Source organism: Gadus chalcogrammus, chromosome 7, assembly GCF_026213295.1.
Source record: "Gadus chalcogrammus isolate NIFS_2021 chromosome 7, NIFS_Gcha_1.0, whole genome shotgun sequence".
In the NCBI taxonomy this organism is placed as follows: Eukaryota; Metazoa; Chordata; class Actinopteri; order Gadiformes; family Gadidae; genus Gadus; species Gadus chalcogrammus.
Window position 1 is genome coordinate 30,568,919 of NC_079418.1, and position 14,786 is coordinate 30,583,704.

The following is a 14,786-nucleotide window of genomic DNA, read 5'->3' on the forward strand; positions in this document are numbered from 1 at the left end:
GCGTGTTACCCTGGCCAGGCTGACTCCTCCCGGGACCTTATAAGGAACGTACTTCCTGTAGATGTGACCCACTCTGGAGCATGGGATGTCCTCCATCAGCCCCCCGCACATCCACACCTGGGATGACAAGAACCCAGAACCCAGAGCCCTTTAGAATACCGTTTAGAACAAAAAAACCTTTGGAACACATAACCCTTTAGAACCCTTTAGAACCCTTTAGACCTGGACCCAAACTGCAGGGTTGAGATATGAAGACTGATCCCATGACCGATGAGTGTTCACCTTGAAGGAGATCTCGTACTGCTCCCCACCCCAGATCTCCAGACCCGTGTCATATCCTCCCAGCTCCCAGAACCACTTCCTGTCCACCGCAAACAGACCTCCTGCCATCACAGGCGACCTGGGAACACACACGCACACGCACACACACACACACACACACACACACACACACACAGACAGAGCTATTATTTTATTGCAATTGGTTCCGATTTGTTGTTGCCCTTGATTTATTAATAAATAAATGAATATATAATTGTATTAATTTTATTTATAAATATTACATTACTATTTCTTTATTTATATTCTTATTATTATTTTTACAAAAATAATAATGTACATAAATAAATACAAATAAAAAAATACACATAGTATAGGTACATGTATAGCAATGGTACTGGTACTGACTGGAAGGGCTCACTGGGGTCCTGGTTCTGCAGCCCCGGGGGGACGGTGTGTGTATATCTATCTTTATACAGTACAGGTCTATGTGTGGTAGTACTGGTACTGACTGGAAGGGCTCACTGGGGTCCTGGTTCTGCAGCCCCGGGGGGACGGTGTGTGTATATCTATCTTTATACAGTACAGGTCTATGTGTGGTAGTACTGGTACTGACTGGAAGGGCTCACTGGGGTCCTGGTTCTGCAGCTCGGCGGGGATGGGGATGCGTTTGTAGAACATCTCCCAGTCGAAGGCCCCCCTCATGGCGTCGCCCGCCTGCGTCTCGTAGCCGAAGTTGTCGTGGTCGATCACGTCGATCATCGGACACACGATGGCCTTGCGGTTCTGAGCGATGCGGTCTGCGGGATAATGTGTACAAGTACACAGAGAATACATACTACAGTTTACGGCCCAACGTGTACAAGTACACAGAGAGTAAATACCACAGCTTAGGCCCGACGCGTACAAGTACACAGAGGTTACATACTACAGTTTAAGGCCCAACATGTACAAGTACATTTAGTTTATTGTGCATTTGGTAGTTTATTGTATTTTATTGTGTCTCTGGTAGTAAGTAGTCTATATAAAGTCTGTATTCAGTGTGTCTCTGGTATTATGTAGTAGTATATATGTAATGTATATATGGTAGTATTTTATGTTTCTCTGGTAGTACGTAGTATATAGTGTGTATTTGGTAGTATTTGGTGTATATTGACCGTGTACTGGTAGTATTTGGTGTATATTTAGTGTGTACTGGTAGTATTTGGCGTATATTTAGTGTGTACTGGTAGTATTTGGTGTGTATTTAGTGTGTACTGGTAGTATTTGGTACATATATAGTGGGTACTGGTAGTATTTGGTGTATATTTAGTGTGTACTGGTAGGATTTGGTGTGTATTTAGTGTGTACTGGTAGTATTTTGTGTATATTTAGTGTGTGCTGGTAGTATTTGGTACATATATAGTGGGTAATGGTAGTATTTGGCGTATATTTAGTGTGTACTGGTAGTATTTGGTACATATATTGTGGGTAATGGTAGTATTTGGTGTATATTTAGTGTGTACTGGTGGTATTTGGCGTATATTTACCCAGTAAGGGGGGCAGCCAGTTGACGTTGGCCTCACAGTGGGAGTCGAGGAAGGTGATGACCTCACCCGTTGCTGCCGCCGCCCCCAGGAGGCGTGTCCTAATAAGCCCCTCCCTCTTCTTATTCCGCAAAATCCGAACCTTCGGGAGACGAGCCATGTAGTCCTCCAACGCTGCCTTCAGGTGCTCTGACAGACAGACAGGCAGACAGGCAGACAGACAGACCGACAGGTTTAATTCAACCATAATCATCTCTATTCCTAGTTTCTGTATAACTACAGGTGTGTTTTAATTGAGGTGTTTTAACTACAGGTGTGTTAACTTCAGGTGTGTTAATTACAGATGTGTCAACTACAGGTGTGTTAATTACAGATGATTTAACTACAGGTGTGTTATCGACAGGTGTGTTTTAATTGAGGTGTTAAACTACAGGTGTGTTGACCTCAGGTGTGTTAATTACCGATGTGTCAACTACAGGTGTGTCAACTACAGGTGTGTAGACAGGTGTATTTGAACCCTAACCCTACCACCTAACCCCTATACCATGTGTGAGTGTATATGTATGTATGTGTGTGTGTATGTACGTGTGTGTGTGTGTGCGTGTATATGTATGTACGTGTGTGTGTGTGTGTGTGTGTGTGTGTGTGTGTGTGTGTGTGTGTGTGTGTGTGTGTGTGTGTGTGTGTGTGTGTGTGTGTGTGTGTGTGTGTGTGTGTGTGTGTGTGTGTGTGTGTGAGTGTGGTACCCTTGTCGCTGTAGTCGTCCACCAGGATGTGGATGTGCGTGTGTCTGTGCGTGTGTCTGTGCGTGTGTCTGTGTCTGTGCGTGTGTCTCTGTGTGTGTGTGTGCGTGCGTGCGTGCGGTACCCTTGTCGCTGTAGTCCTCCACCAGGATGTGTGTGTACGTGTGTGTGTGTGTGTGTGTCTGTGTGTGTCTGTGTGTGTCTGTGTGTGTCTGTGTGTGTGTGTGTGTGTGTGTGTGTCTGTGAGTCTGTGTGTGTGTGTGTGTGTTACCCTTGTCGCTGTAGTCGTCCACCAGGATGACCTCGGCGAGGAGCTGGGGGGGGGAGCGGAGCAGGACGCTGTGGACGGTGCGCAGCAGAGAGGACCAGCCCTCGTTGTGGAACGGGATGATGATGCTGGTGTTGGGGAGACGGGACGAGTACAGCTTACTCTTACAGCTGGGGAGGGAGAGAGGGAGAGGGAGGGAGGGGGAGAGAGAGAGACACAAGGTGAGAGAGAGAGAGAGAGAGAGAGAGAGAGAGAGAGAGAGAGAGAGAGAGAGAGAGAGAGAGAGAGAGAGAGAGAGAGAGAGAGAGAGAGAGAGAGAGAGAGATAGAGAGAGAGAGATGAGAGAGAGAGAGAGAGAGAGAGAGAGAGAGAGAGAGAGAGAGAGAGAGAGAGAGAGAGAGCGAGAGAGACATGTTGCTAGGCAACCGTGCACACAAAAACTCCAATCCCTCAGTAGTTTGGTCTCTCATATCTTTTAGTTAAAATATAAGAAACATTTAGGGATGTTTTTCTAGTGTTTCTGCTGGGATGTTGATGATTGAGGGATGCTTTTGTTTGAGGTTGCGGTGCGTGTCCGTGGGTCTGTGCGTGTGCGGTGCGTGCGTGTGCGGTGCGTGCGTGTGCGTGTGCGGTGCGTGCGTGCGCGCGCGTTACTTGGGGTGTCGGATGTCCGGCAGGGAGCGGTTGAGGGAGATGCGGTCCGAGACGAAGATGTTGAAGCCGTTCTCGCGGTAGGCCTGGTCCACCCGGTCGCCGTCCGTCAGGGGGAACGCCTTCCCCTGCTCGCCGTTACCTGCCGTACATTATGGATACATACATTATGTACTCCGTTATTATATATCTGGTCATACATCTGTCCTGTGCGTTACATAAAGTGCACTCCTAACTCATGCCATTAGTAGTCACCATAACATGTTTCCCCATAACATGAATCCCCATAACATGAGCCACCATAATTTGAGCCACCATAACATGAGCCACCATAACTTGAGCCACCATAACATGAGCCACCATAACATGAGCCACCATAACATGAGCCACCATAACATGAGCCACCATAACTTGAGCCACCATAACATGAGCCACCATAGCATGAGCCACCATGACTTGAGCCACCATAACATGAGCCACCATAACATGTTTCCCCATAACATGAGCCTCCATAACTTGAGCCACCATAACTTGAGCCACCATAACATGAGTCACCATGAGCCCAATGGTGACGCCAGTCTGATACGCAAGAATGGAAATGCTAAATGTACCCTCAGCATGTGTTCATTCTGCTGTATGTGTGTGTGTCTGTGTGTTTAGGTCTGTGAACCAGAGTGTGTGTGCATACGAAAACGTGTGTGTCGCTACCAGACTGTGTGAGTGTTTACCAGAACAGGTGTGTGTTTGTGTGTGTGTGTGTGTATATGTGTGCATGTGTGTGTGTGTGTGTACCAGTATGTGTACCAGTGTGTGTGTGTGTGCATGTGGGTAACAGAGCGTGCACATGTGTGTGTGTGCGTGCATGTGTGTGTGTGTAACAGAGCGTGTGTTTGTGTGCGCGTGTGTGTAACAGAGCATGTGTGTGTGTGTGCGTGTGTGTGTGTAACAGAGCGTGGGTTTGTGTGTGTGCGTGCACGTGTGTGTAACCGAGCATGTGTGTGTGTGTGTGTGTGTGTGTGTGTGTGCGTGTGTGTAACAGAGCGTGTGTGTGTGTGTGTGTGTGTGTGTGTGTGTGTGTGTGTGTGTGTGTGTGTGTGTGTGTGTGTGTAACAGAGCGTGTGTTTGTGTTTGTGTGTGTGCGTGTGTGTAACAGAGCATGTGTGAGTTTGTGTGCCTGTGTGCGTGTGTGTGTGTGTGTGTGTGTGCCTGCGTGTGTGTGTGCGTGCGTACCAGAGCGTGCAGCATCCCTTCTGATGGTGTTGTAGTCGTGCCAGTCTCTCCGACGCACCCCGTCCTGCGCCTCCACTGGGTCCCCGCGGTTCACCACCTGCAACGCACACGCCGGGCTTAGCACACACACACTTAACACACACCACGCTTAGCAGAGACTTAACACAGACACACCACGCTTAACACACACACCAACACACACAAACACACACACAAATGCACAAACTCACCATGCTTCCCACACGCTTAAAACACACACACACACTCTCACACTCACACACCACAATGCTTATTATCATACATTTAACCCCCCAGACACACACACACACACACCATGCTAAACACAAACACACACACACAACACTCTTAGAACATGCCAAACACACACACAGTATGTTTTTAAATAGACTTGAATAAAAGCAGAAGGCGGACACGTAGAAACCACAACATTACTTTCTAAATTGTTGAATATATGATAAACACACTTCCTCCGGTAGCACCTGGGGGCCCAGTTCAACCCGTTCAAACCGCCCACTGGCTGCTGGGAGAGCGGCTTTGAACCCTGCTCTCTCCTCACCAGGCGCTGGGTTGGAGTTAATGACATCATTCAAACAGACATAAACCCTAAACCATTGGCTGAGGGGAGGGGGGGGGGGGGGGGGGGCAGTGGTGGATTACAGCATCATGACCTCATCCCTCTGCCCCAGATGCTGCTGGGTAATCTGCTGAGAGCCAGATTAAGGAGGAGGAGGAGGGGGAGGTCAGCGACACTTCCCGTCACTATAGCAACCACGCTCTCCCTATGGCAACCCCATCGTCACTATGGCAACCGAACTGTCCCCCATAGAAACGCGATTGTCCCTATAGCAACTGCGGTGTCACTTAAGCAACCACGACGTCAACAAATAATACATTTAATTTAGAGGCGCCTTTCAAGACACCCAAGGTCACCTAACAAAAGCAACCCAACTGTCATTTAGGCAACACTATTGCCATGACAAAATCACCATCATTATGGCACCAACACCATTACAACAGCCACAGAATCATCTCACCAAAAGCATCACCATGGCAATGACTCCATCCCCACGGCACCATTAACTACTATATCCCGAACCAGACAGTGATGAACCCTGTGAGTTTTAACTAGTGTTAACTAGACTATCTCTGTAACCAGACCAACTAGACAGTGATAAACCCTGTGAGTGTTAACTGGTGTTAACTAGACTATCTCTGTAACCAGACCAACTAGAAAGTGATAAACCCTGTGAGTGTAAACTAATGTTAACCAGTGTTAACGGGGGTAGGGGGCTCGGCCCAGCAGGAGTGGAGTCTTAAGTCTGTGTGTTTGTATGCAGAAAGTACAAAAAGTACACATAATCTCAATGGAAAACACACTGGTCCAAAAAAATACCAGATCGGTGGACTTTACTTTTAAAATAATAATACAACTTTGCAAAAGTTACATAATTACTACCTTCACTGACCTATTAGCCAATACTTATCTCAAGTACTCACTCATAAGTTATTATGTGCTTTATCTTTTATCTAGCTCTACCCAGAACTACGACCTCGCCTGTTAACACCTCATTGATAGTGAGACACGATATGTATGTTGTACAATATATGCATATATATGTTACTAACGATAACATGTCAGTGGCTCACAATATATGGTGATGCATTATGTAGTTGTAGAATGCATGGTGATGTATGACGACGGTGTAGAATATATATGGTGATGTATGACGAAGGTGTAGAATATATATAGTTACGCATAAGGTGCAGAATACCTGGTGACGTATTCGTGTAGAATATGGTATGCTATGTTATAGTTAGGTGAGTGCTACATGCAGTGCTCAACCATTTGGGGGTCAAGCAGCGAAGCTGCGAGACAATTGTTATTCAACGTTTGCTATTATTATTATCCCAGACATGTTATTATCATAACCAGACATGGTAAAAAGACCCTTGACATCATAATGGGGACGCTCAAATTTGGTGTCCTTTCACCTCTAGTGTTTTAACTCCTCTCTCTTCATAATGAGTATATTTCTAACTTAATGTCAATGTCTGGTGATACTGTCAGATCAACCCATATAGCTAATAAATTTTTCCCATGGAAACATCAGAATTTGGCCGCCATGTTGAAAGTTGTCCATCGGCCACAAATTCTGTACAATCGTCATGAAACTTGCCCGATATGATCTTCAGCCCACGCTGAACAAACAAGTCAAACAGCTTTTTCAAAGTCAAAACCGTTTGGCCGTGACAGCCAATCAAACTTGACGGCAAAGCTGCCAAACAGGAAGTAAGCCCATTTCTCAGCAACTCTTTAACATATCATAGCCAAACAGGAAGTAAACCAATTTCAAAGCAGCCCTTTGACATATCATAACCAGACTTGGTACAAAGACCCATGAAAGCATCATGGGGACACTCATCAAATGGATGCTACCTTTAACCTCTAGGGGGCACTGTAATAAATTAAGATGTGTTTTGACTCCTCCTTTAACCTCAGGGGAACGTCAAACAGGAAGTGAGCTCATATCTCTGCAAGGCTTTCATGTATCCAAACCAAACTTGGCTCAGTCTTATGACTCTATCTTGATGATGGCCAAATAATTTGGCGACATTTGACCTCTAGGGGGGTATTAAAACCACAGCGAGTGTGATCGTTTCTCAGTCTATCTTTTATTCTTTGATGTGAAACTTGTTGAAGTGCTGTAGTCGTGTGTCTGAAGTAGATCTGTCTTGTTGCTGTGGCTACTCTGGTCAATTCTGCTTGCGGATGAGCCTTGTTACCTTGCGAAAACGTGCACGATCAACGAAACAAACGATCGCAAAGTTCCATGTCGGCTTGTTTTCAGTTGGTCTCAATGATTCACGCTGAGGTTAGAGGGCGAGGACGTGCAGGCAGTGTTGCCAGATTGGGCAGTTTTTCTCGCTCAATTGAACTACTTTTTACGACGTTCAGGCAGCGTTGCCAGATTGGGCTTTTAATAACATTAGGCTGGGAAAATGAGCATTAGGCAAGTACATACAATTTCAGTAGGTTTAAAAAAAATAACTGGCGGGATTATTATAATTCTTTCTACAAACATCAATCAATAGCATACCTTTCATAAGGCATATCATTTGTGCAGCTAGTACCACTATTACTTCAGCTACTACTACTACTTCAGAGACTACTACTACTACTTCATTTTAGCAATGCTTTGCGCTTTTCATTCAGCTGTTACTTTATTTGTTTCCAGCCATTTATATATTTTTTAAATGGTGTGCATGTTTACATTGTTTACTCCATTTAGACTTTTGAACTCCGTTCAAATCCCTTCACTTGATTTAAGCCATTTAACGTTCTTTATGTCTTAATCTATGTGGCTTTATTAATACATATTTTCAACCTCACTTTGTACAGCACTCACCGCATTTTCTAGTTAATAATTGTATTAATAACTAGACAATTCCACATTATTGTAATTAATAGTATTATGATAACATGTGATCTGGGGTCTGGTTTCTACATTATTGTTTCCATAGAATCATGATAACATCTGATCTGGGGTCAGGATTCTTATTTTTATATTATTAAGAGTATTGTAATAAAATCTGACCTGGGGTCACGATTCAAAATTATATTATTAATAGTATCATAATAAAATCTGATCTGGGGTCAGGATTCAAGTTCTATTATTAATGGTAACATAATAAAATCTACCCTTGGGTTTGTTATAAATTATTATATTATTAATAGTATTATATAGTACGACTGGCTCCTCTCCGCAAGGATTGGTATCTTGATGTCAACGTGCTTGTGTCTGGAATACGGAGCAGCCGACTGCACGCGCTCAGTACGCTCCATGGCTGTGACCTATCAAGGCCTGCCTTGTCTGGAGGAAGGAGGAGGAGGAGGAGGAGGAGGTGGAGCTCAAAACAAACAGCTATTTACCCGAAGAGCAACTTTTACCTACCAGGAGGTCGACTTAACCTCCTCCTCCGTCACCTTCTCCTCCTTTTCATCCTCCTCCTCCCTCACCTCCTCTTCATCCTCCTCCTCCTCCTCCTCCTCTAGTGATGCTGCACTCTAAGGAATTTGGATAGATCCTCAGAGGATTTAATCCCGTTTATTTTCCGGTCGAGGAAACTGAAGGGTTACTCAATGTTTCACAACAGGTCAAAGGTCAACACAGAAGATTACCAAGCCAGTGTCAAAGCCGTGAGGTCAGGCACAGCAAAACAACAGGGCTCCGAACCTGGACATGATCAGCAGAGTATATGTCGTAACAGGGTGGATGCTGCAGAGAACTCTGCACACCGATGTCGCAATATTAAGGACGTTAAAAAGGAACATATTTATATCTGTAGCCAACTGAACCCTCACACTGAACCCTAAAACTGAAGTGACTGAACCCTCACACTGAACCCTAAAACTGAAGTGACTGAACCCTAACACTGAAGTGACTGAACCCTAACACTGAACCCTCACACTGAACCCTAACACTGAAGTGACTGAACCCTTAAACTGAACCCTAACACTGAAGTGACTGAACCCTCAAACTGAACCCTCACACTAAACCCTCACACTGAACCCTAACACTGACTGACCAATAGGATAGGTCTATAGCTGATCATGTGACCTCCTACAGGTGATTATGTGACCTCATACAGGTGATCATGTGACATCCTATAGCAGATCATGTGTATTATTGACTTCATAATAATTTATAATATATACCAATAACATTTGAAAATATAGATTAATATCATTGTAATGTAATATCTTATTTTAAATTGTCATATTATAGTGTAATATAATATGTTAATTTTAAATTGTCATAATATTGTATTAAATGTTTTATGTTGTAACATAATATGTTCTTATAATTTAAAATGATATGTTCATATTTCATTGTCATAAAATACTGAGAAAATGATTGATGTCCAGTAAACTCATTCTGTTGAAAGGTTCAAACTTTAGGTCCAATATAATCCAGAGGAAAGGAGGGGTTATCGTGAGTGAGTGAGTGAGTGAGTGAGTGAGTGAGTGAGTGAGTGAGTGAGTGAGTGAGTGAGTGAGTGAGTGAGTGAGTGAGTGAGTGAGTGAGTGAGTGAGTGAGTGAGTGAGTGTGAGAGAGAGTGAGTGAGAGATCGAGAGCGTGGGTGTGTTTGTGCATGCGTAAATAAACCTCAACCTGAGATTAAGCTAGTGGCTAGGTGTGGTACATGTTTGAACAGAAAACTATTGAGTGATTTAGAAGACGCCTTTATCCAACAGGTAGACGTTAGACCGTACAGAGACAGGTCATTCAGGAGGATGAAGGGGTTAGACAACACAGAGAAAGGTCATTCAGGAGGATGTAGGGTGTTAGACAGTACAGAGTCGGGTCATTAAGGAGCAGGTAGGGGTTAGACAGTACAGAGACAGGTCATTAAGGAGCAGGTAGGGGTTAGACAGTACAGAGACAGGTCATTAAGGAGCAGGTAGGGGTTAGACAGTACAGAGACAGGTCATGAAGGAGCAGGTAGGGGTAAGACAGTACAGAGACAGGTCATTAAGGAGCAGGTAGGGGTAAGACAGTACAGAGACAGGTCATTAAGGAGCAGGTAGGGGTTGGACAGTACAGAGACAGGTCATTAAGGAGCAGGTAGGGGTTAGACAGTACAGAGACAGGTCATTAAGGAGCAGGTAGGGGTTAGACAGTACAGAGACAGGTCATTAAGGAGCAGGTAGGGGTTACAGTACAGAGACAGGTCATTAAGGAGCAGGTAGGGGTTAGACAGTACAGAGACAGGTCATTAAGGAGCAGGTAGGGGTTAGACAGTACAGAGACAGGTCATTAAGGAGCAGGTAGGGGTTAGACAGTACAGAGACAGGTCATTAAGGAGCAGGTAGGGGCTAGACAGTACAGAGACAGGTCATAAAGGAGCAGGTAGGGGTTAGACAGTACAGAGACAGGTCGTTAAGGAGCAGGTAGGGGTTAGACAGTACAGAGACAGGTCATTAAGGAGCAGGTAGGGGTAAGACAGTACAGAGACAGGTCATTAAGGAGCAGGTAGGGGTTAGCGGTCATCTTGCTCTCGGATTATGCTTAATCAAACCCAGAACGATTTAGCTGGGAGTCGACCATCACAACACACACACACACACACACACACACACACACACACACACACACACACACACACACACACACACACACACACACACACACACACACACACACACACACACACAGCAGGGCCGGGCATTAGCGTGGTGTAGTTAATGTGCGGACCGCCAACACCCGACACTTTCACATCTCCCCAAAGTACGGTCGCAACTTTTTCGTACTAGGGGATTTCCTGACCAATTGGAAGAACTTCCTGGAACAACATGACATATACTTCGTGTGACGTGGCTCTCTCTCTCTCCAACCGGGATGTCTCCAGGTCTGTAACCGGACTTTCTAGTCTCACACAGGAATGTCTCGGACCGCGCTGTCGCCTCATCTCCAACCGGAATGTGAGGTCTCTGACCGGGGCTGTCTGGTCGCTGCCCGGGGTGTCTGGTCAGTGGTCTCTAACCGGGCTGTCTGGCCCTGAAGGGGCTGTCTCTAACCGGACTGTGTCCTGGTCTCGGCTGGATAGCGGTGTCGTTGAGTCCCAGACCCCCAGTGTGCACAGACCCGCCTCCCCTCCATAGCAACTGGTTGTAACGGGGGGTCTGATGGGTCTGAAGGTAGTGGTTTAAGGGGGGTTATAGCAGATGAACGGCGGGTACCTGGATTTGGGGGACGCCAGCCGGTCCTTCCACGGGGTCCGTGCTGTCAAACACCCGGTCTTTATACAAGGACCAGAGACCCACGTTAGGCACGAAGAGTAGAGCCGCCACCAACAGCCCAACGATCTGCAACAGACGCTTCTCTTTCCGCCTCATGTCTCCGGCGGGGGAACCAGGAGGAGGTGGAGGAGGTGGAGGAGCCGAGAGGAGTTCAGTCTGTCGAGCAGGGTGGCAGGGCGACTGGGGAACTCCAGCAGGGCGACGGTCTAACTTCAGTCCACCGAGCAGGGCGACGGTCCTCCGGTTGTCTGCAGACACTTCCGCCACAGGAGGAGCGACGCACTGCGCCGACGCGGCGGAGTCCCTCCGTCTGTCGGAGCAGCGGCGAGACAACGGGGGAGGTGGGGTGGCAGACGCCCCCCAAAAACAACAACTACTAAATCAAACTAATTAATCGGATACATAAATAAAATAAGTTATGGTTCGGTTCCGTGTTGTCAATTGTTCAACGACACTTTACTGTGTAGAAAGGAATGTCAGTGACACCGTGATGACGTCATGATAACTACATCAACAGACCGTCAAAGACGCGTCGGTTCCTCAAGGGACTCATTTCATTGATTGTAACGTTCTGTGTCGTACTCCACGTTGACTTGACTCCAACTTAGTGCTGAACAGAATATTGACTTTCAACTGATCAACAGAGCGATATATCGATGCGATATCCTTCCCCATCTCCTCCTCCACCTCTTCATCTCCTACTGTACATTAACACCAGTTTGACTACTTCAACAACTCTTTCAGAACGTGTTGGACAGTGTGAGAGACTCCTCTAGAGGAGAGGTTCCTTTAGAGGAGGGGAGAGACTCCTTTAGAGGAGGGGAGAGACTCCTCTAGAGGAGTCTCTCCTTTAGGACTTTATTGTGGTATAGGAGTTGGGCTCACTTGCTTCAAGGTGTTCACATAATTGTATAGAATCAGTCCGATTGTGGGTTTGAATAGTTAGATCGGAATAGGCGGCATAAATAGTCCTTTCCTTGTCTCTGAGATCGTCAATGACCAGGTTGTATTTCCCCTGTGTTTGCTCCAGAATACGTACAGCGGTGTGTTTGTTGAACGTCATGGAGACAGAGCCATCGATCTCTCAGGTCAGCAGCAGGCGGTGGGTGGAGACACTTCAACAGCATTCAGTTCACGTTCAGACAGCAGGACCTTCTCCTGCTCACTGCTTTCCATTAGCCCGGCCTCCCTTCTGCTCGTTCCTAAGACTGTGTGTATTAACATCAGTAGGGGGGGGGGGGTCGGGGGGCAGGTCACGCAGCGCAGCGCGGCAGAGAACAGGTAAACAGTGTGTGTGTGTGGGAGGAAGAGGAAGAGGAAGATGGAGAAGAAGGTGGAGAGCAGAGCAGTGAGAGATGGGAAGCACTGTGGGTGGTTATGATGAGAATACTACAGGGGTTAACAGTGTTTCTCTGTGAAGGATGACTTCAACCGGCGTGCTGCCTGCTCCACTTCCGTCAACATTCTCAAAGGTTTTCTTCGAAACCACTTCTAACAGGTGGGACTTTTGGCTTGTGACGGTCTTTGTTTCCAAAAAGAAATCCCTGGTTTCCTCCATGAGAAGAGAATTACCAACTACACACCTCCACCATGTTTGGTGTGATGAAGAACTTAGTTCTGTTTATCACTAACCATCACTAACCTAAACATCACTAACCTGAAAATCAATAACCATCAGATGCCTAAAAATCACTGGCCTGACCATCACTCAGCTAAACATCACTAACCATAATTAAGCACATCCCTAAGCATCACTTACCTAACTATCACTAACCTAAACATCACTAACCATCACTTACCTAGCTATCACTAACCTAAACATCACTAACCATCACTTACCTAGCTATCACTAACCTAAACATCACTAACCATCACTTACCTAACTATCACTAACCAAAACATCACTAACCATCACTTACCTAGCTATCACTAACCTAAACATCACTAACCATCACTTACCTAACTATCACTAACCAAAACATCACTAACTATCACTTACCAAGCCATCACTAACCAAAACATCACTAACTATCACTTACCTAGCCATCACTAAGCCTCACTTATCTAACAATCACTAACCTAAACATCACATATCAAACCTTCACCTACCTAACCATGACAAACCTGACAATGAGTACCATCACCTGATGGTAGGTCAACCATATATTTGGGGTAGTAGAAGTGTTTTGAAAGGGTGTGTAATGGCCCATCAACATCCCAGCTGGTGGTGGAATAGCAGGCCCAGGGTCTCCTGAGTGGGCCGTGGCATCGTTCCTAATGGAACCCAACTCCTCCATGGGACAGCTGTTCTCTGACTATTACTTAATTAGGCCCAATCCCATTTCTAACCCTTACGCCTTCCCCTTACCCCTCCCCCTTGTTTTGAAGGGGTAAGGGGTAGAAATGGGATTGGGCCTCAGGCCCAATCCCATTTCTACCCCATACGCCTTCCCCTTACCCCTTCAAAACAAGGGGGAGGGGGAAGGGGAAGGGGTAAGGGGTAGAAATGGGATTGGGACATAGGCTGTTTCCCAATGTGAAGGAAGCATGCCCAACGGCCGCCCTCTTAAGGACGCTACGTCATTGAGCGCCGACAAGCACTGTTCCAATGTTGAGAACACTCGGCGAGCGAGCGAGTAGCTTCCCGAGTGCCACACTAGCAGGTCGTTCCAAACTCTGAACGCTAAAACAAGAGGCAGCACTCTAACCTCAACTCCACAGGACGCGACTAGCAATGAAGTGTTCTAGCAAGGCTGCAGCCTACACTTTGGGAGAACAGCCATCGTCTGTGGTAGGCTGCCTGCAGATCCCTTGAACCCTGCCAGCCTGACTGAGGACCACAGTCCTTCCACTGGTACGCTGTTAGCTTAGCCGCTACGCTGGCTGTCGCTCTCACCTGGTCAGCTCCATACCAGGATAGGAAATATGTTTCTATGAGGAGGGTTAACTTCCTCCAGCCACTCTGCTCTCCTGCTTCCTATAGCCTCTCAGGGCGGGACTTCCTGTTCAATATTGTTGAGTCCAACGCAACCTTACCCCTTCAGTCCTCAGAAAGACTACAGCTGAGACCTCACTACTGTAGAAACTACACCTCCAACAAGGGGTTAACCATTGCCAGGGTTACGAGGGAGAATCAAAACAGGCAAAGTTCCTTGATCAAAAGGGAAGATAACACATGAAAACATCGAAACAGGTTCCCTGCTCCTGGCTACAGACTAGAGATGCATAGGCTGGGAGGGGAGAGGGGAGGAGAGAGAAGGAGAGAG

At 46.3% G+C, this 14,786-nt stretch overlaps 1 protein-coding gene across 1 annotated transcript in view; it reads right to left on the reverse strand.

The window, feature by feature from the left end:
* Positions 1 to 11,978, reverse strand: part of LOC130385605 (polypeptide N-acetylgalactosaminyltransferase 10) — a 21,105-nt gene extending 9,127 nt beyond the window's left edge. Inside the window, exons 1-8 of the mRNA XM_056594198.1 lie at positions 11,461 to 11,978; positions 4,698 to 4,794; positions 3,471 to 3,609; positions 2,820 to 2,986; positions 1,809 to 1,994; positions 896 to 1,079; positions 283 to 400; positions 10 to 117 (exon numbers count right to left, since the gene is read on the reverse strand). Coding sequence (XP_056450173.1) covers positions 10 to 117; positions 283 to 400; positions 896 to 1,079; positions 1,809 to 1,994; positions 2,820 to 2,986; positions 3,471 to 3,609; positions 4,698 to 4,794; positions 11,461 to 11,616 — 1,155 coding nt within the window. The 5' untranslated portion in view covers positions 11,617 to 11,978. The remainder of the gene's footprint in view (positions 1 to 9; positions 118 to 282; positions 401 to 895; positions 1,080 to 1,808; positions 1,995 to 2,819; positions 2,987 to 3,470; positions 3,610 to 4,697; positions 4,795 to 11,460) is intronic.
* Positions 11,979 to 14,786: the final 2,808 nt, after the last annotated feature.